General features: G+C 41.6%; 1 protein-coding gene across 1 annotated transcript; it reads left to right on the top strand.

The window, feature by feature from the left end:
* The first annotated feature begins 13 nt into the window (after positions 1-13).
* HECA (hdc homolog, cell cycle regulator) lies at positions 14-24,166 on the top strand. The gene is made up of 4 exons (XM_041423707.1): positions 14-229; positions 12,905-13,975; positions 17,094-17,248; positions 19,875-24,166. The coding sequence occupies exons 1-4, from the start codon at positions 61-63 to the stop codon at positions 20,037-20,039; spliced, it is 1,560 nt and encodes a 519-aa protein (XP_041279641.1). The 5' UTR covers positions 14-60; the 3' UTR covers positions 20,040-24,166.
* Positions 24,167-25,122: the final 956 nt, after the last annotated feature.

The following is a 25,122-nucleotide window of genomic DNA, read 5'->3' as shown; positions in this document are numbered from 1 at the left end:
CGGCGCCTTCCGCAGCCGCCGCCGCCCGCCCGCCCCGCTGCGGCGGCGGCCGGGCCCGCGATGCCGAACCAGAAGGGCGGCAAGGGCAAGAAGAACAAGCGCGCCAACAGCAGCGGCGACGAGCAGGAGAACGGAGCGGCGGCGGGCGGCGGAGCCGCGGCGGCGGCGGGTGGCGGTGCCGCGGGTGGCGGCGGAGCCGGGGCGGCGGGGGGGGTGTCGGCTGGGCCCTGCGCGGCTGCTGCCGGCGGGATCTCCCCGAAACACACGGCGGGGCGGGGGCTGCGCGCCGGGGTGTCCCCGCCCGGTGACCCGCCGGAGGGCGGCGGCGATGCTGAGAGCGGCGGGAGCCCGCGGCTCCCGGGTGCGGTGGCGGCGGGCGGCCCCGGAGCGCGGTCCGGGGGCAGTGCGCATCCCCGGCGGGCGGGAAGCGCAGCGCTCGCCGGCAGCGGCCGCGCCGCGGCTGATCCGGAGCTCCGTTGAAAAATCCCCGCTTTATTCCGTCACGATTGAAAATGGAGTCCTGCTTTTCCGTCAGTTTTGTTTGCCGTCGTACAGCAGTTGGGTTTGTCAGGGCAACGTGCTCACTTCGCATCAACCATTTTATGCTGCCTTTGGTCGGTGGGTTGGATTTTAGTTCGCAGCGATTTTGGTAAGGTGGTGTCTTGCAGAAACTTGAATTGCTATTAATGTTTGTATCGCTGCAAAAGGATGTGCCAGGCTAAAACTAAAGGCAGGCAAAGATTTTATTACAGTTTTGCTAAGCCAGAAAACCCCACCTCTTAGTTCTTCTGCTAGGTTTGCAAACTGCAGTGCAGAGTCCCTACTCCTCACTTTTTTCCTCTCCCAAGTTCAAATTTCAGCTTTTTATTCTCCATGCTTTTCAAAAAGTAGGAGGGTGGCTTTCTGACAGTAGTTTTGCCTATGGCTGTTAGAAATGCACTTCCAAGTGTCTCAGTTTGGTTTTCAAGATGTCTGATTCCCATGTATTATTTAATGGAAACTTTTCCTTGGAAATATTATCAATTAATTACGAATCACTTTAGCAAATGAGGTCTTTGCCACACTGCTTTTGTGAGACTATTACTCCAGAGAATCATGGAGAATGATTAGAATTTCCTTTTTGGGTTTGTTTCAGGTTTTTTCTTTACTATTTGCTTTAAGTGCGTGAATAAGGAAAAAAAAAAAAAAGATAAGTTAATAGGAGTTAGAATATAACTAGAGTATTTTTATCATGACTTCAGTATGGTAATGTAATATGTCCAATGTCCACATTGCAGGTGGTGTTGCATTGTGATGTCAGTATGATGGTCTAATTACACAGTCACATCAGGACCCTACTTTGCTCATGAAGAGACAGTAATTCAAATACGGGGTTTTTGTAACTCTTCACAGTTTGTTGTGTGGTCCATGTATTGTTTCTGCCTCTCATCCATGTGGCACAATGAAATAGAACTTTAATTTCCTCCAGGCTTCTCTGTGCAGTCCTGACTAGCTGTGCCATGTGATTGGGACCTGCCAGTACAGCATCCCTGTATTGTGGAAAGTTCTTGTTCGCTTTTACATTTTGATAAATTTTGCCTCAATCCCTGTACAATTTTTTCCTTTAAACTGTCAGCCAGTTTTTGGCATGATGACTGAGAAATGTCAGCAGACTTTTCTCCTGCCCCAACAGGACATTTGTTTATGGTTTTTTTGGTGGTGTTTCAGTTTTTGCATGTTCAGAGCTCAAACTGCACTTGAAGGGTTCTAGACTCCCACAGGGGAATTGGGAAGGCAGAGAGCATAACCACTGACCAGATGTGATGGCTTTTCTTACTTTGCACTCTCAGTTTCTCAGCAGGTGTTGGGATGATGCCTACAAGAATCACATTCTCTAGCTATGTCCTCTGTTCCTCTCTCTTCCATCAGACCATGTGATACATTAATCTTTCTTGACCAAAGTGCATCCATTTTCTGCGCTAAGTGATGCACAGGACATGGAGAGGGGGTTAAAGGGTTTGGGTGGACGGGTTTAACAGTATCACAGTGCACAGGGAAAGTGAGATGTGATGTCACAGAAAGTCTCATTTCTTAGGTTACCTGTCTTCAGAGTGATTTGACTATGTTTCTAAGAAAGATTTTAATTTTCTGATTTTCTAGCTTGTTTTCTGGGTTACATTGCATAAAATCTGAGCTGTCATCGTGTAAAATGATACCAGTAACTGCATGGGATTTTGCACTTACCCCATTGATAGCAGTGTTCCTGATGGCAGTAGTCGGTTACCTTCATCTGCAGACATAAATGAGTGTAACGTTTTGGGGATACTTTGCCCCATCATCAGAAGAGGAAAATCCACAGGGTTTACTTTTAGATCTGAGGCTCTGAGGAACAAATTCCTATTCTGTCTCTGCCTTGCTGAGGCTGGACACTTTCAGATTCTGTGCTCCAGCTGTTTTATCCCTTTATCCTCTAAACATCTTGCTCTAGTCTTGACATAGAGTTGTTTCTAACCCTAATATCCCTTATTCTGTCCATTTTCTTTGCCTTGTTTACGTTGTCCAGTAGAGCCAAGTCCTCTTCTTTGGCTTGGTGATCCATCTTAACATCTTGCTGCTTCATCCCTTTGTTGTTGTCACTCTGTTCTCTTCAGCACTGTTGCTGTGGGAAGACTAGAGAAAAGAAAAAGCTATGTCTCCTTTGCTGTGCTTTTCCCCTTTAGCATGTAATTCAGTAAAGCCAGCCAAATTAAACTAAAAATACCCCCAGAGCATCACTGTCTCTATATCACTGTTCTACAGTGTACTGGCCACTTGTTTTAAGATAATTCTTTTTCTCCCCCTGCCATAGGTGAGACCTTAAGCTGCACAAGTGGTAGAGCTGGTGAGTTGGTTGGTTGGCAGGTGGAGCTGGTGGCAGTCAGATTTGTGTGCTTTTGAACACTTTGCCTGGTTTTCATGAATTTGTAGGACTGATTTACTTTCAAAGGAAGATGCTAATGTAGGAGAAGTGTATGGAGAGGGAAATCAGTGAGCACAACAGTGACTAATGTGTTGAACACTGAGACTGGCCAACAATTATGATCTATTAAAAAAAGAAATATCCTGGATGTGGGATAGTTAAAGATGGACATAAAATTCATCAATGCAATGTTTAATTTAAAAACAGAGTTTTCAGAGAATGAATTGTTGAAGTATTTAAGCCTGGATTAATATTTGCTGTCAGATGTTCCCTGCTGCATATAACATCCAGTTCCAGTTTGACACTCTAGTGATGTTCCGTATTGGCACCTTCTGATTATTTAGCCTGAGGGAGTCCCATTGGTATCAGTGAGACCACCTGGAAAACTAAATTTCTATTCTGTTGTAGTGACTACAAAACTTAATACCTATTAATTTACTAAGGGGAAATAATTTTGCCTTATAATACTATTGTGTTCTTCTAACTGCAGAAATCAATTGAATGCAAATTTCACTGTCTCTATCAATGCAAATCAGGTTCAAAAGGACTTTCATGTTAGTTTTAGGATTTGAAAAGTGTGCAATTACGTGCTTTGGTAGCAAATGCAGTTCATGTTTTGTAAATCTTTGCAAATGGAATCATGTTCATGGTGTTACTGAGTAAAATAAATATTATCCTTTCATGCAAGCAAGGACACACCCAGTTAAGTTTAGGTTTTTTAAGTTATTTGCTATCAAAATGGTTATCAGGGCCCTGACAGCATTCTGTGTTCATGTGATTAGTTATTGCTCAAGTGTAGTACTTTCATGAGTAAGGTTTAGTTTTGATGTTTGCTCTGTTTCATACAAGCAAATACAGTTTTTGAACTCATTGCTTTGCTTTGTCTCTACTCATCCCATATCTTACTCATAGTGATCTAACAAGTAGTGACAAAATGATTTCTAGCTCTTGGAGACATTTGTAAGTTTTCTTCAGCCTTGCTTACAGCCTTGCATATTGAGACATCCTTTGATATTAAAGTACTGTCATGGCTGGCAGGAGTCCACCCTTCTCTGCTTTTCTTCCTGCAGCATGTGTAAGGGATAAAAAACAGAGGAAAACCTTGCATTCAGCTCAAAGTAAAATACTACAGCTAATCTTCAAGGTGTCTAGATTATAACAGGATTAGTAGAGCATGGGCTTTCTTTAAACTCTTTTGATAGAAATTCAAATAATTTCAAAGAGGCCTCTTGAAGCAGTAATCTAGTCACTGGAGTGGGTAATTCCATTTTGAAAGCTTGTGGGATTTCGAGTGGAGCACTGGCATTTCCTGGTAGACTTTAGTGACATTTATCTTGAGAGCATTCACTTCAATCTTTATGTCTTTGTATCTCTTGGAGTTTATCAGTCCTCCTTCCTGGGCTTGAGAGGGATGTTGCTGTTCCTGTCTCCCAGGATGCCTGCTGGGAGAGGAGGTGGCTTCTGTTGGAGCCTGGCTTTTGAGTGTGCCTGGCACTCCCCATGTCCCCTTGTGTGCTGCTGATACCCATTATGGGAGCTGGACCTCAGTGTCCAGCTGAGGTCTCTGTGTGACACGCAGGTGCCAGGGGTGGTAATGACAGGGCTGGGAGCCTGCCTGGCATCGTGAGGGAGATGTCTGTGGGAACCAAGAACGTCACATCAGGAGTTGCTGTCTTGAAGAGATGCTGGGTACTGCATCTCCTGTTTCCCTCTGAGTTTCTACCAGATTCTTTAGCCTTTAGCCTGGAAAATAAAATACAGTCTGTCGCAGTGAAACTTGGGAAGGATGGACCAATGACACAAATATCCCTAGATTTGAAAATATAAGAGGTGTTGGTACCCCTTGATTCATCCTGCTTTCCTTTCTTGTGCTTTTGCACTGGGTGTGGTGGCTAGCTGGCTCTCAGTCTGAGTGAGTCCAGCCTGCAGTGTTTACATCTGTGCTTGGCATGAGGGCATCTACTGCATGCCACAATTATCTCTATTTCCAGCATGAGTTAGAGTTTGCCACTGAAAACTTGCTAAGGCAGGTACAGTAGAATCTGCTTTAGTTTTTATTAGAATGACTGTTTCTTGAAGCACCAAGGTTAGTTCTCTGTAGCAGTTCAAGTTATTAAAAGCTCTTGGAGGGCTAAAGTGAGAGGATTTAATGGTTACAATGCTTTTCTGTGGAGACAATTCATGTGCAGACTGAGCAACAGCCAATGTTCAAAACACATTAAGGCCCACCAGTCTTGAGATAATCATTAATCTCTGCATTCACCATCAGAAGTCATCAGAAAAACCCACATGGTGCTGAGGAGTCTTCCTGGCTGGGCCATGATTGCTTGTGGCACAGAGAACCAATTGTCTTCTGACCTGGCTAAACCAAATCAGAGCTCACATAGGAGCATTGGGGGTGCATAGTTGTCCTGGTACTGATGCAGGTAGAGGCTTAGGTCTGTTCTCTGGGGATATTTCCAGTTGGATCCAGGTGTTACAGCACAAGCTAGGGCAAGATTTCTCCTATACAGAGAGGGTCTGTACATCCCAAGCAAAAGCCAAAGCTTTTGTTTGTGATTGTTTTCTGTATTTGAACAACACATATTAAATGGAAAGAAACTGGCTAAGTTGGCTAGATGATAATTGTACAGATGATGATGATTTCTACAAGACCATACGAATTCTCATGTTGGGTTTCAGCAACGTAGGCAGTAGGTTCAGCTTGGAGCACAGATGGCTGTGTAAACAGGCTGCAGAATTATTGTGCACATGTAAGTGCCTATCTTCCTTAGTTTGTACAGTTTCAGTCTTGATTTTCTGCTTTACTTTGGTGAGGTGATGGTTGAGCTGGGAGTGGGTGGTTGAATGAGAGCTGCAGATAACTGTATCACATGCTGGTAGCTGATTTCATAAACAGGCATTAGCTCAGACTGTGCTGTTAGTTAGAAGGTGTTAATGTGTCAGATATGAGTTAAGCCTTTATGATTTCCATGGTATCTTCCTGCTGCTGTGAAGTTGCTAGGTGTGTTTTTTTAATTTTTTTTTTTTTTTTATTGTGAAGAGATTGCCTTGGAGGTCAGGTGTGAAGTTAGCAAAAATGGAGCATGAAGATGCTTCTAGTAGCTAGTGAGCCCTCTGGGAGTCTCATCACCTAAATTCTCAGCTGAACCAGGGTTTAACAGCTCCAGATTACTGGAAATCTTTTCTAGGGGAAGGTGATCACTTCATGTTACTACTCACTTAATAGAATTAGTGACATCTTGCACATGGGTAAAGTGTGAGGGAACTGGGCTGCTTATGGCTTTGTTCTCCTTAAATCCCTTCTGAGTAGGTGTTGCCTGCGGCTGTGTGGTCCTTGGGGACAGGATTGAGCTCTGGATTGGCGCCTGTTGACAGTGTCAATATGTAGGTGCATAACAGATGTAAAGCTATCAGCCAGACTGACCAGCTCCTTATTGCAGTGACACTGCCTCTGTCTGTTGCTTACTGCAAATGGACTGCTGGCCTTGGCTTCTCTTTCCAAGAGCGTGAGGGAGTCTTACGGCACAGAAAAAACCTGTGATGAGAGCGGCTTACCAGGTACTTCTGTCCAGTCTTTTTCCCTTCCCTTCTGGAAGCTTTCGTCTTGATCATTCGGCAAAGATTGCTTAAGAAGTTTTGAAGAGATATCAGTCATCATCAGTGAGTGTTACCAGTATGAGCCCTGAGCTGAGCTGTTTTCAAAGACTTCTCTTTCTGTTTGTCAGCTGTTAGTTGTTGTTGCTGCACTGAAGATCCAAGCCTGCCTTTCGGATCAACTTGTGAAACGTTTTTTCTGATTACATTCTGCTGCTGCTCTTAGGCTTTTGGAAAAGTAGCCACTTATTTCTGTATTGCCATATTATTTGTGCTATTTAACCAGTTATGAGTATGACAATACCATTTTGTCACATCTTGGTAATCTTGGAATATTAGATTATATTACAAGGTTCTACAAAGCAAATACATCAGACACTTAATTCAAGTTTTCTCTTTCTCTCTTTTTTTGTTGTGGTAGTGGTTTATTTTCTACAGCTGCATTACAGTATTACTGCAGTAATATTGTATGACATCAATTAAAATAAAGCTATGCTGATGGCAGAGGAAATTCAGAAGATTCATGCAGATGGTTGGTAGGGAGTGGCCTTCGCCAGGAATGACTCAGCTCTGGTTCAGGCTGGCAGAGTGAACTGAACAATTCCTGGCTCTGTAAGGTTGTGAAGAGAGCAGTGTTCATGGGAAAGCAGGGTAGAGGTTAAAGTGCTTGGTTTGGAAGGTATGTGTCCCACAGGAGCCCTTCTGGCCTAGGTGATGTGCTGGCAGCCAGCATGTCCTTGGCACAGACAGAGAGATGCTAGAGTAACAGCAGACCAAGAGCAAGCCACAGTAAGTGTCTTGCAACCAATCCGGTGCCAAGACCTTTCCCTTTTATTGGGGATAATTTCTTTTTCCAGATCCCTCACAGCCTCCTGTTGCCTGACAGTTGTATTAAGATGACAGCAGGGCCGTCTCGTCCAGCCGCCACCGCGCTTCCCTCTCCCTCTGCCCCCGGCCTCACATGTTTAACACCTCCCCTGAGTTTCACCAGAGATGGCAAATCTGTGCAGTGAGCTGAAACCTATGCCGACGACTAGGGGAAATAATTATCTGTTTCTGTCCACTGACTGAAAAGCTGTGGTGCTTAACACAATGGATAATGTGGGAGCGTAGCAGGGGAAGAGCGAATTTTGCTTTAGGCACCTGCATTGAGGGCTTGGAACAAATGAGAGCAGTCACGAAACTGAAGCCATGGAATCATTGCATTTGGCTTGCTGGGTGCATCTTTGGTTTTATGATGGGTGTGCAAACAGAAGTAAACAACATTCTCCTTAATATACTTCACCAGAGGGGTGTTCCTCAGGCAGCTGTTGTTCTGCTGCTTTCATTTGGGTCACAAAATGGGAAGGATGGTCTTCATATACTGCCTTTCTTTTTTGTGAAAAGGTAGAACCAGTTCATGTGGGAGGATTTTTTTGTTGTTGTTGAAAGAAGTGTTTTTCAGATGTTTTGTTTCTATTCCTATTCCTGGCTTTTATGGATGTTTATAAACCTGAACAGAAAAAATGAGAAAAAGCCAGAAAAACCAATCCAGGTTCATTGCAGTCTTCTGTCATATTCTCATTTTCAAAAGAAAAATTAATTTTATGATGACTCTGTCAAACATAAAACACAACCTTGTTTAAACAGTGAGCTATCTTTGCACCAATGTACGTGTGTTTGGAATGTCGTATGTTATTTCTGTTTTAGAAGACATTTATGTACTGCTCCTTCCAACTATTTTCAAAATCACTGTTCCAAATCACTGCAGAGGGATATTGAGAAAACATTTATTTTTTTGTGTGGAAACATAATGTATTGAAAGAAGCAGCACGCGCTTGTAGTTGCAACTTGACAGCCTACGTTGAAGCTGTTCTGCTCTACAAAACTGCACACTGTCTTGTTTTGTTCTCTTTGGCTGTGAAACCCATCTTGAAACTGAGAGTTAAATAGAAATTCTTTTATTGTTATTTTGGCATTAGTTTGAAAGGAGTTGCTGGGAGATTAGATGTTGCTCTGATACCATGTAATCTTTCATTTTCCCTGAAGTTCAGTTTCATAGCTTTGGAAACCAGAAACTTGTTGAGTTGCTAGCTACTTGGAAGCAAATTATATTTAGGTGACAAACCAACTTGGGGTTGTAGGTGTGGATGGGCAGTTTGGCTGTGTAATTTCTATTTGCTTCCCATCATAATCTCTCTTGACAGTAATCATTAATAGAGTCATCATTAAACATAAGGACAATGATTCTAGCTCTGACCTTTTGAAGAATATCTTAAAATTTATTTCTAATTATGGGAAGTAAAAGGCCTTGATAACAAGAATTTTTAAAGTCTTATAATACTGAAAAAAGTGCTCTGTCTCATTTATAAAATGGTGATTAAATAACCCAGACCACTTTGAAGGGTGTGAATTGATGGGAAGAGCTCTTCACATTACCTAAAAGGAGGCTCCCATACTAATCTGAATGCTGTCTCTTTTGCTTCTAAGGCATATGTGTTGCCATGAACTGGGAAAATTGCACAAAAATTGCTGTTTTCTGTTTCTCATTTATTCTTTATGCAGGAACATGTGGCATGGTTATGTTTGGCAGGACACATGGGTACAGACAAGTCTGCAAGGGATGTTCGGTCCTGCACAGTCTGTTTTGTACAGATAATTTGAAATGTGTGGCAAAACCAAATGTTGGCTTGAGGTTTTTTTATGCTTTTCAGGTAGTGGAATTTTATGCTTTCTTATATACAGGAAAACTACAGAAAGCAACAGAATTTTCTACTGAGACAACTTAAATTAGCCATGCTGGACTTCTCAGTTTCTGTTGTGGAAATACTGCAGCAGCTTAATCAAGGCCTTCTCCAAACTGATAAATAGCAAATCTGCATCAGTGAAAGCAGGTGCTTTGACTAGCATGGCATAACCTGTGCAGTGGAGCGTGGCAACATGGCAGAGAGACCTCTTAGCTTTCTGGAGTATTTCCTATGCAGCTACAGCGACAGTAGTGAAGTGTCAGATGAGTCCCCAGAAGAGGTGAATAGACACCAGCTTCTCCTCTTAGCAATGATGTTTTCCAAAGCAATCTCAGTGCACCATTTAACAGTTTACTGGGGTCTTTTGTATGATGGAAAGCTGTTGTTAATTCTGTTGCTGTCTTCCAGCTGCTCTAGACGTGCTTTAGCTGTGGTGATGATGTGCCCAGCCAATTCACACTGTGTGGATAGCAGATCAGATGAGGGAAAGTGTGAAAACTTTGCAATCATCTAGTTAACTTAAATGTTGAATAAGACATCGCTGTCCAGAACTTGCAGCTTTGCCTTTTCTTGCCCATAGTTCCGCTGTGTGGGAAGTTCCTCAGGTAATCTGGTGTCTGTAAATTCTTAAGGAGAAACTGGAGAAGATCTTATTCCACAGTATTTCCATTGACTGACTAGGAAAAGGGGAAAAAAGTCTGTTGAAAGTTGCCTTTATTTTAGCCTCTAGACCCAGTACATGATCATAATTAAGTAATTGCAGACATAGTCTGTGGTGATAGTTTTTGTATTTCAGTCACTTATTTTATTAATTTCATTTTTTGTCCACATAGTGAAGAAGAGTCTGTAAACTTCTCAGGGAACTAGAGATCATGTGTTTTTGCGTACGAACTCAAAAATGTGTTCAAAGGGTGATCAAGGAAACACTTTCCTTTTTTAGTCAGGTAACCATGCTGGTATGGATGAACAAGTATAGTGTCTGTATTCAATTCTAGACTTGTCTGTGTAGTACTTTCTCAGCTGTCAGCTATAATTATACCTGCAACGCTTAGAACATTTACTCTCTGAAACACAGTGAGAGCATAAGTGGATTTTTGGCATGTTCTTTTTTTTTGCTACCTTCTTGTAATGGTGGAAAGAAATATCTACCAAAGTAGATGAATAAAGGAAATACATAGCTGAGAATTGTTCATATTGGTGCCTCTGTTACCTTGCCTCATAAATGACTTGTGACGATTTGCCTTTCATGGGTTCAGTTTAACTGGCCTCTCTGAGGTCAGTTGCACAAGGATGCTGTAATTGTGAGCTATAGTTTCAGACCTTAAATATGATGAAGGAAAGACTGACAACAAAGAAAAGCTTTTCACGCTTGCTGTGGTGGTGTGACTTTAATCGAAGTCTGGGAGAATGGGTGGGAAAACTCTGAAATGGTAAACTGACAGATTTTGTTTCAGAGCAGATAAGTTATTGCTCACTTCTTCTCTTGGCCAACAACATTATAGTAAATAATAGCAACATTGTATTTAATAATACTCAGTAAAAGAGTGGAGAAATGTTAGTCACTGGTAGCCAATACAATTGTTGCTTCTCAAAGACCTCTCCAAACTTGCATGTTTTTAGCGGGCTTTTCAGAGATGTGAGACAGCCAATAACAAAATATTTGTCACATTATAGAAGGAACTTCCAAAGAGTCTCTAGGGAAAGCCTCTCTTGTCTCTCTTCTTTACAATTTGGTAATTTGTTTTTAATGACTGAAAAGTCCATATTTTGAAATGAAATAGGCTTTTTCTTCTTCAAAGGAAAGCTTTTGGGAATGTGTTTTGCTTGCAATTTATAGGCCACTCCCTGAAGGAAAGGTATTGCAGAAGAATTCCTCTTGCAAGTGTGCCACTTTTGGCATTAGAAACAGAGACAGAGAAATTAAGTGAAGGATGTGGCATCTTCCAGGAAATGGCTCAGAAAAGTTTTTCTGTGTAATTTGTGCCTCTTTCTTTGGTATAAGTAAGTTTTAAGAACTTCAATAATCTTGAATTTACTGAGGATAGCTTTGAACATTCTGTTTGTTTATAGCCTTTTCCAAAAACTTGCTGGGAAAGGGACCAGTAGCACAGCAAAGATCTGTTGTTGCAGAGCATCTGATTTATGTATTACTGCTGTAGGACAGGTGATGATGGATAGTGTGTCTCATACTGAGAGTCAAAGTACATCTAGGAGCATAAAACCTCTCCTTCTACTGCAAATTATGTAGTGTTATTTGTGCAAGCAGTGATAAAAATGGGATTAAAAACAATGCAACAGAGTGGTGATTTTTTTACCTGTTCATCAGGTAGAAGTTTGAAGTCCTAAGGGGAAAAAATTTCAGTCATGGCAGTCTGTGTCCTCAAGGCTCAGTGCACCTCTGCCATAAATCCTGGGGCTCTGGTTGAGACTTCAGAGGAACTTCAGGAAGCTGATTGATGTGTTTTAGATAGGGTGAGGCAGCACTTGACCACGGAAGACCTGGAAGAAGCCTGCTAATATTTGAAAGCAGCCATACAGAGCTTAAAAGGCAGCCTGACTGCCCTGCTGGAGCAGCACTTCCTGATGAAGTCGAAGAATAGGAAGACAGAAATACAGAGGAGTATTTGTAATGCTTGAGTAAGCATCTGTGGTAGGGGTCAACCTGCTACAGCATATAAAAATTCTTACCAAAACTCCAGTAGAAAATTTCCAATCTCTTTTGAGCCTCTCAGCTGCAACAGAGCAGCCAGCAATGGGAATCATATGTAGTCTGTGGTACTTTGGTGAGGAACTGGAAAACGTCATTGGTTCATAAATGCAGAAAATTCTTTTGCAGAACATTTTTTTGTGTAGAAGCTGAGATTGTTGCTGTGAGATAATTGAAGTAAACTGTTCTTTGCTCAGGGATATAGCAAAGGTGCTACTTTGTTGATAAAATATCATGTTGCATTTGGATTTTTTTCACCTGTCTGTGCTGCAGACAGGCTTGTTTGGTTTGTGAAATTTAGCTATCCAGAAGGTCAGCGGTGGTGATATAGTCTGTATTTGCCTAAGCAATGTAATGAAGGCCCTGCTTTCTCTACTAGGAACATAAGCTCTTTGTCATGCTTTTCAAAGTTCTCGGCTCCCTCCTTCTCTCCCTAGCTGTTGTCTCTTGCTCAGTCCCCAAAAAAGAAATTTATTTTCCCTCAGGAAAGATCAATTCCTGCCTCTCCCCGTGATTGCAAAGCTGGGCTTACTTGCTTACTTACTTGTATTGCTTACTTGCTTTTCAAACAGGCATCTCTGTGTGTTCTCCCCATGTTGCCTCTCAGGCTTCAAAGCAGCTCTCCAGAAACATTCCCAATGCTTTCTCCTTGCTTCTTAATGCCTTGCAACGGTATCCACAAATACTGGAGGAGTGCTAATGCTTCTGAGGTGGTTTGGTTTTGAGTATTACACAGACTGTGGTGTCATCTTTTTTCTTTATTTGTGCATTTCCTTATCTCCTTTCACATGCTTATTTCTTTTTGGCAAATACTGCTTTTTTGCATTGACCCAGAGCTGGGGCTTGTGGCCCTTTAGTATTACAGTTTGTTAGTAAGAACTTGGGTGTGTATGTCACAGTGTTTAAAGAAAGTACTGCAGTAAATGGGCCATGAAGTTATTAATATATCTGTTTTACCTTCCACAGAAGCCCCTTGTGCTACTCCACTGATCTGTAGCTTTGGGAGGCCGGTGGACCTGGAGAAGGATGACTACCAGAAGGTTATATGCAACAACGAGCACTGTCCCTACAGCACTTGGATGCACCTTCAGTGCTTCTACGAGTGGGAAAGCAGCATCCTTGTCCAGTTCAATTGCATTGGCAGAGCCAGGAGTTGGAACGAAAAGCAGTGTCGCCAAAACATGTGGACCAAGAAGGGATACGACCTGGCTTTTCGGTTCTGCTCCTGTCGGTGCGGGCAGGGTCATTTAAAGAAGGACACAGACTGGTACCAGGTGAAGCGAATGCAGGATGACAAGAAGAAGAAATCAGTGTTGGAGAAGAGTACGGGAAGGTCCATGGCAGAGTCAGCAGAGGAGGCCAAGAAAGGCAGGCCGGCCAACAAGCCGCAGAAAGGCTTGAGTAATGACCTGCAGCGAAGGCACTCTATGGACAGGCAGAACTCCCAGGAGAAGGGCGTCATGGGGGGCAGCTACGCCGTTCGCTCGCCTTGTGTCTCTCCTGGCCAGTCCCCGCCCACCGGCTACTCCATCCTCGCCCCCACGCATTTCAGCGGCCCTCGTTCCTCGCGATACCTGGGGGAGTTTTTGAAGAATGCCATTCACCTGGAGCCCCATAAGAAGAACATGGCTGGTGGGGGCATGTTCAGGAATGCACATTTTGATTACGGGGCGGCTGGCTTGCAAGCACATAGATCAGGACACTTCGATACCCCAGTGCAGTTTCTGAGAAGGCTCGATCTATCTGAGCTGCTCACTCACATCCCCAGGCATAAATTGAATACTTTCCATGTGCGGATGGAAGACGATGCCCAGGTGGGCCAAGGGGAGGACCTTCGGAAGTTTATCCTCGCTGCTCTCAGTGCCAGCCACAGGAATGTTGTAAACTGTGCTCTGTGCCACAGGGCGCTGCCAGTGTTTGAACAGTTTCCGCTGGTGGACGGGACCCTGTTCCTTAGCCCATCAAGACATGATGAGATTGAATATGATGTTCCCTGTCACCTTCAAGGTACAGGTTGTCTGTCAGTCATGCTAGGTTTCATTAAATGATGGAACTGCCTTCTGTGCCCTGTCCCTGCCATTACAGATTTTCATCCCGGTTCTGCATTTTTAAGCAGTTCTGTAAAGCTTGAAGTGATGTCCAAAATACTCACGTGGATCAGATCGAAACACTTAGAAGAAATTAAAAAAGATGCTGTATAGAAAGATCCATGCCTTCTATTTGGGCTTACAACTAAACAAGTTCTAATCCGATTTCTAGGTAGACCATGGGAAGGTTTTCCAGACAGTCTGTTCTGGAGCTTATGCATGCTCATTTATCACTTGGGAACATTACTCCAAGATGCACACCAACCTTTTAAAAACCTTTTCAATTTAAGCATGCTGTGCTGCAGCCTGGCTTAAAGTTGTATTTGTACCACTGATGAGGGTGAGGCACCTCTCATCGGCTTTCAGATTACAGAGTATCAGTTTTGTTTTATAGCAAAGTATTACTTCTTACATAGGGAAAAGGCTGTAGTCTGGCCTGTGATAACACAGGCCTGGAGAGGATGGATGTGGTGAGAGTAAGCTTTTAATATGGTGTGTTAAAGCAGCAGTGTAGCAGTGAAGGTTTTATACTTATTTCCAAACTTGCACGTGCTTGAGCTATGTCTTCATTATGTCCTAACTCTCAGATGAGTTGAGACCATAGCACGTGGGGTTTTTTTCCTCCTAGAGAAACAAATGAACATGGGCCAGCATGAGCTTCACCTCTTCCTGAAAGCTGTGGCCCAAACTTAAGTCATCAGGTGGGTGGTGCATGGCTGGATGTGCCTGTCCTGCAGCCTGCTGGCAGGCAGCATGGCTAAAATAAGTCAGAGAGAGTATTCCTTGTCTGGTGGTCAAAAGCACAGAATTATGTGCTGAAAAGTGTGTTGGTAAGGGATTAACCAGAGGTATTTTAACATTAAAGTTTCTCACCTTTCAATAAAATATATTGTATCCCATGCATGGTCATAAATATGTGTTATGTAACATACCTTTGCTCAGTACATTTTGTATTTTATTTTTTTCTTTCCTTAAATCACTATGCACTAAGTCACTAAACTGTACTCATGCTAACATTATTTCTGTCTTGCCTAATGTACTTTAAGGAGGAAAAGCAATAGGCAAATATACAAGCCAGAAAAGTTCCAGGATAAACAGAATATACCTATGTGAGATAACTATGCTTATGTGCTTCGATGGGGAATCACACAATGTGCTTGTGATTTTATCAGTACAAAAAGCTGGTTTAGTAATAATAGTGAAACTCATTGTTTGTTAACATTTGCCTCTAAGAATGAAACTGTGAAATGGTTTTTCTTTACCTTAATTATTTTTAACTGTTGGATGATATATCTAAAAACTTGTTCAGACAAGTTGCTGTGTATAATTAATTGTTAAAATTTTGCTTTCTTGTCCTGAGTAAGGTGGATTCTTACCAGAAGTATTCTCTGAAAAGAAATTAAGCTGTAAGGTGCTATTCCAGGTTGTTATTTTTTTTCAATACAGAAAATCATTTGTTACTTCAGGCATGTTTAAGATACCAGCTGCCTCTTTTCCAATACAAAAAGTATCCTGAAAATTAAATGGTGGGGGAATGTAGTATTTTAAAGTGCAGAAATGGTGCAGAACTTCAGATGGGGAAAGATATTTATCTTACTGCTCAACACAACTGCTGTGCATGGAGTTGTTTGAACATCACCAATCTTGAGTGTTCAGTTTAGGAACAGAGTTAATTATATATGTTATGTGTATATTATATACATTTTAGTTTCATCCCATCATGTTTTCTAGAGCTGAACATGCCAGTGTAGAATAACTCAAATTTTACCAGCTCACACTAGTAAGTGTATTTTATATGTATGTTTTAAGAATAGTCTGTTTTTTCTTGTTTTTCTAAAATAGTTGGCTTAAAAACCAAAACAAGTAAAAAACACAGACTATTAATTTTGTAAGTGTCTGGTATAGACTAATCATAAATTATTAATATTTTGGTACCATTTTTGTAGAAGAGTTGCAAGATGTGTGTCTGTTGAATTACAGTTTATGATGTGTTCAGTGCTTTGATGCCAAAGAGCACAAATTGCAATCCACGGTGAACAGATGTTGAACACAGTCCTGTTTTGTGACTGATCTGTAACTTCAGTACTGCTGAGCTCTGTCTTACATAGCAGTGCAAAATCTGGTATGTTACAAGATCAGTACTTGGTATCAGGCCACTTCTCATAGCCAACTATTAAATTGCAAATCAGTTTAGTCACTACAAATCAGGCATAATCTAGGTACCAGATCTTTATAATTTATGTAGGGATTTTGGTTTTTTGTGAAAGCTGGTCTCAGATTTTGCATTGGTTAGTTCAGTCACGTGTATGTAGTGAAAATATTTGATTTCCTAGTCTGAGCCACTTGTTTTTTATGGACATAAATGTAACTCAGGTTTTGAAAGCCATTGTGCATACAGAGCCCAAGGTGATGATAGAGCTCATTATATTCATAGTTCTGAACGGCATGTTAAAGTCTTTGTATGTGCAATATATAATGTAAATATACTTGTTGTTAATGAACAGTCAGAAGAAAGTACATTAAAAATTTGCTCTTCTGACTGTTGCTTTTTTCCCATGGGGACTGTTAATTAGGTCATTGGTTCCCTCTTTGCTGGAAGATACCAGCAAGTTGTTAAAGGAATCTGTACCAAGTTTGCTAATAAGCTTCAGCACTTTTCCACTTCTTATGTCATGTGGGGATGAAGCTAGGGCAATATTCTGGTTTTGGAAACACAGCAGCTGATCTTACAGCTTAACCTGGCATCTCTTCTGGGAGGTTTAGCAGCTCCTTTTATAAAATATTCTGCTGAGACCTACCAGCAAATGATGTAAGGGAGAGTGGGCAGGGTGATGACTAATTCCTGAGTTCTGCCTAGCTTCAGTCAGGCCCTGTGTATTTCCTATAGAGAAGTACTTTTATCTTTCACTCTTTATAAAGAAAAAAAAAAGAAAAAAAGACGTTATTTTTATCCCTGAAGGTCAGATGCCACATGGCAGAAAATGTCTGTTTTAATCTTCTCTTTTTGGCTCCTTAAGATGTGTCTTTTCTGTCCACAGGAAGGCTTATGCACCTCTATGCTGTTTGTGTAGACTGCTTAGAAGGCGTTCACAAAATTATCTGCATTAAGTGCAAGTCCCGATGGGATGGAAGCTGGCATCAGCTGGGAACCATGTATACCTACGATATTCTGGCAGCATCTCCCTGTTGTCAGGTTAGTACCATACATAAGTAAGTCTCATAAGGTGAAATTTCAACTGATTAGATAAAGTCAAGGTTGTGTATCTTTTCTTCCTTTCCTCCTTCCATCCTTGTTTTCCAGCCTGTACCTATGAGTGCAAGACAAGAGGGCTGACGGGTCTCTGTCCCTTTGTTTCCAGAGGTACAATGGCCTTTAGCTAGGCTCAAGTCATTGGAAGGGTCAGTGGTTAATACACTTACATTTTTAAATAAAGCCCCCATTAAATGTATTGTTAATTAAATCTGATGCTTCATCATTGGCATTCACTAGTGCCAGGTATAGTTCCACATTTTGAGCAGATGTTTCCAGGACTTTTTAGTTCATAAATTGTGTTTTATCATAATTAAGGTGCCAAGGGAACAGAAAGGTCCAAAGTGTCTTTGTGCTTGGAGAGCACTCAGCTCTCCTTAGTCTTTGTTGTGGCTGACCCTGGTGATGGCACTCACCCATCACACCCTGAAGCAACTTTGTGTTCATTAAATGCTCACCTCATCTATGCCTTGAGAGAGGAAGATCCAAGGCCTGGGGCTACTCCAGAGTGTGTCTGAGACAGCAGGATTGTTTGCATTCCAGAGAATTAATTGTCCACATGATGGACAGAGCACTTCTGGTGTGCATGTAGGGGTAGACAGCTGTGAAAAAAACATCTGTCTGGGAATGACTCTGCTCCGCTCCAGGCGCTCGCTGGGATGCACAGGTGGTGGTAGCAGGTCAGGACAGAAGCCTTGCAGAGATACACCCATTCAAACTGGGATCACTTCATGGTAAGGTGCATACTTTAAAGCCATCTGAAATACCAGTTTCTCAATATGCAAAATGACAGTTTATTTTAAATTTAACGTATTTACCAAAATGTGTTGCTCAAAAGACAAGTGGTGTTGCTGCTGCTGGTAAAGGTGACATTGGTAGCAATTACAACTGCAGACTGATACATTACCTCCAAATTTAGCGTCTCTTGAGGCTGTAACTTTTTTTTAAAAATAAGAACTTTTGAAAGTGAGGAAAGCACTGATACTAACTTGGTACCTTCGTAAAAGTCAGCAGCTTCAAATCTGAATTGTTTCTGTTGAATGTACAAGAAAATATTTAAGAGCTCATTATACAAGAGCCTTAATTACATGATTAATGGACAGTGTGACAGTACCTGGTATAAAAATTCGCTGTAAAAGCATTAGCTGCAGTGACTGTGATTGCCAGATAATAAGCATTATTGTTTCACTATGATTGTTACAGATGATTCTATGCATACAGAAGAGTGGCATTAAATATGGTATATAATAGAATTCCAAATTGCCTTTCTGGATTTATTTTGAATAATTTTATGCCTTACTTCAAAATATTTAATTCTACATCACAAATTTGCAGTAGAATAACAAACTGCAACCATTGTCAGATTACTGACTGTCCAGCACATCACTCTTAGCTGATGTGCTGGACAGTAGTAAAGGAGAAACCAGAGTTCCATAAAAATTCATAACCTAGTAGATTGTATTTCTTAAAATTTCTGCTTTTCAAGCAGAGCAGTGAAGCTGTTGATTTGTTTCCTTTTGAGTCTGGTCTCAAGGGGGAGAGTACTTTAATAATTTCCTCCTCTCCTTATCCAGGAAAATCCCTTAAATCAAGATGACCTACAATACTTCTTGTTCTTTTAAGTGGAGAGCTGAAGCTTTCATTAGTGTACTGGGCTGTCAGGTTAAACTATGGTGCAGCTCAGATCCTTGCTGCTCATTTGCCATTTTTACTCTTTAACTTCTTTGCAGTCTCAAATTCTTTCTGCTTCTCTTGATTTTTCCAAAGGGCTTGCTGAGCTTTCATGCTGCCTGTTGCTTTCTTTGTATCAGATGGACTGTGTTTCTCAGCTGGATTGCTTCTGAAGTGTCACTTTTTTGCAACAGCTGAATATTAATAGCTCTGTCCGTCCTCACCTATGACCTTGAATTACTTCTCATATCCACCCAGTTAATGTTGCTTCTTTGTCAGTTGGATTTTGTAGGATAGTTTGTGTGTTGAAGTGATGTTTAGTTTGTATAACCTGATATGTACTATAAATGTTTAAATAGGCACTTAAAGTGACACAATACCATGTTGTGCTGATAAAGTAGATCAAGTTATACATTTGTTAAGCCTAAAGATTAAAATGCTGATATATTTCATAGACAGATGATGTTCAGACCTCAGCATAATTTGAATTACGTGGCACAAATATGAAATTTCTCTCTTCGCTTTGATGCTTCATTAATGATTTATTGAGACACCACTTCTTGTGCTGAGAAATAAGGAATTGATTCAAAGATTAAGCAGCACAAAATAAACCTTGATATTCTCTACCCTCCATCAGTCAGAGTGGGAGGTGACCCACTCCCCAGAATTTGGTGGTGGTCTTTAGTCTCAAAGGCATGGTGTGTGCGTGCGAGTTCCAGTCCAGGTAAGGAATGTCCCTACCGGCACATCCGATTACTGCCAGTTTCCTGACTGACCCCTTCTCCTGCTGGGGAGGACAGGGGACTGCCTCTGGCACCTCTTTTTCCAGAGGTGAGAAGCTGAGGGGGAGTGTGGTTATTTCAAAAAGTTTTTTTGTTTGTTTCTTTGTTTTTTGCAGGCTCGACTGAACTGTAAGCACTGTGGGAAGCCAGTAATAGATGTGCGGATTGGCATGCAGTATTTCTCTGAATACAGCAATGTCCAGCAATGTCCTCACTGTGGAAATCTAGACTACCACTTTGTGAAGCCATTTTCTTCATTTAAAGTTTTGGAGGCTTATTGACGAAAGCTTTGCTTTAGTAATAGCTATTTTATGGGTATTTCAACTTTATTACATATCTTTTTATAGGATTCATTCTGTGATTAAATTTCTTTTCTAACTGAAAAAGCAGCTTCTTTGTCACTGTACATATTAATATGTATATATACATGTTGTTAAACCAGAATCCTCCTGACAAGATCTCTGTGAAGGTTGGAGACAAGCCAATTTAATGGCCTTTCAATATATCCCGTGTGGGGTAAAGTTCAGCTAAAAATGACTTGGGTTTATTTTTTGTATAGTTGTAATACAGTTTATAGGAAGGCTGTGGGGAGACACAAAGGACAGAGAAATACGTCCAATTGGAAAATGGGTAATTGCATAGGGTTGTTCCTCCAGCTTGGTGGAAATGGGAAATCCTTGGAAAGAAACTGTTACTGGTGAATTCATTCAGCCTTTTGCTTTGGTTCCCAGGGGTGCAGGAGCTGGCCCTCTGTTGCCAGTCCCCTCAGCAGGCTTTCTTTCAGATTTCCCATGACCGGGGTAAACTGAGGTATCATGACAAGTGAATGTAAATGTGTGCCAGAAAATGCAATCTTGAATGAATTCTTTTGGCATTGTGTCTTCCTGCTATGTGTGTTTGATGTGCATTGCCCTCACTGAGTTACAGTGCAGGCAACAGTGCTGCTTCCAACAGGACTGTCATGGGTCATCTGCTCATACCAAAACAAGCTGGAGATCTTAAAATGCTTTATTTAAAGGTGTTTCTTGACAGACATTTTAGGGAAGGAACTGGCTGAGCTGAACGGGGATGTGGTTGTATGTGCCTGCTGGGACTGAGGCTTTGCTGTCTGCTGCAGGCTTGTGTGGCTGGTGTGGAAGGAGAACCATAAAGTGGGGTCTGGGCCCTCAGACCTGTATGAGCTGAGAGGTACTGAGTGCAAACAGGTCATCACTTTTTAAAACAATTAATTGCTGCACCTTTGTCTTTCAAAATTGTGTTCAGTCTAGGATCTAAAAACAAGGAGATGTTTTAAGAAAGCAAATTTAGCATATTTACTTTCTACATGCCTTTGTGCTGTACATAATAGACTGCATTAAGCAGTGAATTTGTATCAGAGAGCTTGGCCCTGTAGACTCTGCAGTTGTTGTTTCTTGACTACCATTTCTCCCTTCCTTAAATAAATTTTTCAAAATAGGTATTTCATCTTTTGCTTGGTTTCTCAAATCAGTTGAGATTTAAGGGACATTTGTTTTTTTTGCTTTTCTTGATAGTGTATTTACAAAGTGTTTGTCCACTGGAGAAGTGTGGGGTTTGTTTCTGTTTACATGGTGGGATTGTTTTTTGCTCCTTCTGAAACCTTTTGTTTTCCAAATTAGAATTTTTTAGAGTGTATATGTTGAAAATCACGTCTTGAAAATGGCCCTGATAGTCTGCCACCCTGGAAAAGAAAACAAGAAAGTCAGAAGCCAAAATAGTGTTTTTTCCTGTGTTGGACTGAGAATTACACTTTCTGCTGAATTAAGAAATTGTCATGCACATAAACCTCAAGCTGAAAATCCATGTTTCTTTGTGTGTAAAAATGCCAAGTTCAGAGTTTTATTTCCTGGCTATCTCCACTGCAGAATTAGCTCCTTTTAGCATTAGCTACCCTTCAAGTTATACCCAAGCTGCACAGAGTGTTAGCACAGTTCGAGTGGCAGTGTCCTTGGGTGCCACCCAGCTCATGTGGTCCAGCGCTGGTCTGAACAGCCGTGTTAGCAGGCTGTGGTAGCCTTCACCACTGGTGCTCCTCTCCTTCTGTGCAAGTTCCTGGGCTTGGTTTGGGTCTGGGGCACATTCTTGGGGTTTTGTGCAGTTGTCCTGTTTGCACCAGTTTTGGGATAACCTGTTTCTTCTTCTGGCAGAATGATGGGAAGGACTTTGGAGACTTCTAACACTGTCCTTTCGTGGCGAGCACAAAGTTACACCAAGCCCAGCTGCAGTGGGACCAGCAGTGCATCCATTGTCCACAGGAGCAGGAGCTGGCCTTGGGCATACCTGGGCAGGAAGAAGGTTTCTAGCAGATAAAACCTAATTAGCTGTGCAGTGTAGACTTGCCTTGTGAATTCTAATTTGGATTAACTCCTCTGGAAGGATGAGCCCTTCATCTTTGATGATGTGTTGAGCAATCTGCTGGAGTTAGGGTGGCTGACAAGGTTGGAGTTGTGTTGCCTGGCAGGACCATGAGAGCCAGACTAGACAGAAAGCAGCAGCTGTCACAGTGGCCTCAAATCACGCAGAAAAGACAAAGCTCCTGTAATTAAGAAATTAAAGAGAGCAATTAAAGCATACATCTCATACTCTAGGTTCAGTCATGAGTGCCAGTCACACGTAATGAGTCCGGGGTGTCAGTTCCCACCTAGGATACATGGCATTGTGTGCTGTTTTTCATGCAGTGTTGGGAGGAGGTGTCACTGTACAATGCACATGGTAGGGGAGAAGTGGCATCTGGAGTTGTCCTAGATACTTGTTTGCTTGCTTCCCTTAGAGTAGCTTAATTTATAATTCTGCTCTTTAAGTTCTTGGATGCCTCTCTAGACCTGTGTGTGTGACAATCAGAAATGAGTAGACATGGAATAAAGGAAATATGGTCAGCTTTAAAAATAAGTATTTGAGAGATTGTGTAATACATCCAAGTCAAAACCAGGAATGGAGCAGACTGAGAAAATGGGAAGGGAAAAGCACATTTAAAGTCTTAACACTGACAAGGAATTACATACAAATCTATCTAAGAAAGCAGTTTAGTTCTTTGCCAGCTTTTCCTTTTAATTCTGCTGTTGAGTCTTACCTACTGCTTGAGGAATACCTATTTTCTTGTGAAACACATCTCTCAACTGGAGGCTAGGAGCATACACAGCACTGTAAAAATGATCCTCAGTGGAAACTAGCTGAGCTACAGAAAGGTTCTTCCGAACTTTCACTCCAAAGTAAATTATCCCTCATTTGTAAAGACTTTTCCTGCTTCTTGTTGGTACTGAAAGCTGCTCTTGGGTCACTGGAATAACATGCAGATTCCAGTCAAGCAGCCAGCCCTCACCTTTGTCCAGGAGAGTTTCCTGGGCTTTGCCGAAGCAGAAGTGCAAATGCAACTTCTTTAGGACCTGATGGCTGCTTTGGAGGTTAAACTAGACCACAGTTGCTCTGCTTCCTATCTTGATAAGCACTGGAAGTAGTCATGAGCTTACAAATGCATCATAAGGGAAATTTCCTCCCAAGCTAGGGAGCTGCTTGCTTTGCTTATTTGGCTAGTTTATTCTTCATTACCTTTCCTTTCTCTGATGCTGTGTGTTCTTTTTAAGCTGGCCCATGGTCAGGTTAAATTTGCCTGCAATATGTTTTGTAAATGAGAATGCAGTCCTCTGGATTTGGAGGTTCATTCTGCTCTTCTTAAGTGCACGATACTCCTTGTGATAGTAATAGGAGTTGCATGTGCAAATGCTTTTCTTTCCAGTAATTAACTCTCCTTTCCATAGGAGAGGCTTGCATTTAGGTAGGCTTCATATTTTGGGTGTGTAAAACTGAATTCATCCATCAGTAAGATGTCTACAAATAAATTTTGATAACCATAACTAACAAAATTGACATCTTTTACATGCTGATGTGTAATTTGACATCTACCAACATGAACAGCCTGAAATTGTTGTTCTGTCTTTTGCTGCAGAGTCATTAAAACTACAGTGTTTTATAGCCAGACCATAGACTATCCTATAGTCTATTTACATTAACATCTCCAGTAATGAGCAGTGTATTCATAATGAGTTTAGTTGGAAAAATAAGGAATATTCCTGCAAGGGAGGCATCTAGCCCAATATTTTTCTTTTTTTCCTTTATTTTCCCCCTCCCATGTGTTCCTCATTTTGCTGTACCAAGTAACCAAGGACAAACATGTTGTAAGGCCACTGGTGAGAAAACCCCTCAAAAATATACTTGTCCATAAAGGTTTCTTGTTGAGACATTCTTGGATTGCACTTTTGCAGATGGAAGAATATGTACATAGCAAATGAATGTTGATGAAATTAAAATAATTGGTTATGATATCATTTATGTGTGTTGTTAGAGAATATTTTGTTGTGAGTTCTCTGTATTAAAAAATAATAAATACCAGACAGCTAATGGTGTGGGTTCTTCTTTCCCTGTTCTCTGGAGTAGTTTCTTACACTTGCTCTTCATAGAGTTACTCCAGTTGCCTTAATTTTAAAAGGCACAGTAAAACCAGGTTTTTGTGTCAGTTACAATGGAGTTTCGTTGTTATTTTAAAGATTGTTGTACTACAGAGGTCACGGTGGGGTGTGTGTGATGTGTCACCTTGCCAAACTGAAGTCCTGTTCACTTTGTTGATGTCAGAAATGCTCCTTCTGTAGCGCAGTGAGTCCTGCAGGAGCAGTTTCAGGAATGCCAGTCTGCCGAGCCAGCTGCTGCCTGTGGGGCTGAATGGAGTGCTGAATCCTTCACTTCTGGTGGAGTCTGTTAATGGAAAAGTACCCTGTGATGCCTGTGAAATATCAGAAGAGCTTCTGGAGGGAAGAACACAAAAGGGTAGCACCTAGGGCAAAAGGGCTTCCCACGTTATGACAGAGCACTTCATCTCTAAAACCCGGCTGCCAATCTTTGCTCCTGCCTAAGGTTTCTCAGCAGACTAACTAATCACGAAATTACTCATTTTAGCAAACCTTGCTCCGTGTGCTTATAGCGTGATTTTTCAGCCTTTATATATTACCACAGAGAAGTTCAGGAAGGATGCAAGTGATCAAGGCTATCTGAACATGCAAAAGGTAAAGCAAATATTTCTGGGGTGGAAGGAGTGCCACAGTTCAGGAGGCATGAGGTGGGATTTGGAGATTTGGAAACACTCTCTGAAGAGCCCACTGTAGCTGTGCAGGTTTAATTTTGGAAGCAGATACTGCGGCTGGTTTGAATAACCTTGGAACTGACAGCCTGTATGTGAAAAGCCTTCTGGAGAACTGCTGCTTAAAATACGAGTATCTGCTCATGGAATGGGAATGTAAATAAGCTGCCATCAGCTAATTACAAGTAACTGCAGTGATTCCATATTGATATTTTGCT

The sequence above is a fragment of the Onychostruthus taczanowskii genome, unplaced genomic scaffold (genome assembly GCF_017590055.1).
Source record: "Onychostruthus taczanowskii isolate IOZ18803 unplaced genomic scaffold, ASM1759005v1 scaffold8, whole genome shotgun sequence".
NCBI lineage: Eukaryota > Metazoa > Chordata > Aves > Passeriformes > Passeridae > Onychostruthus > Onychostruthus taczanowskii.
This window is presented reverse-complemented; position numbering and strand designations above follow the sequence as displayed.

Excerpts from the sequence above, each read along its gene's own strand:
- HECA (XM_041423707.1), top strand. The coding sequence starts at position 61 with ATGCCGAACCAGAAGGGCGGCAAGGGCAAGAAGAACAAGCGCGCCAAC. Across the intron at positions 230-12,904 it reads GGGGGTGTCGGCTGGGCCCT|TTATTAATATATCTGTTTTA; the intron begins GCGCGGCTGCTG and ends TGGGCCATGAAG. Across the intron at positions 17,249-19,874 it reads CAGCATCTCCCTGTTGTCAG|GCTCGACTGAACTGTAAGCA; the intron begins GTTAGTACCATA and ends TGTTTTTTGCAG.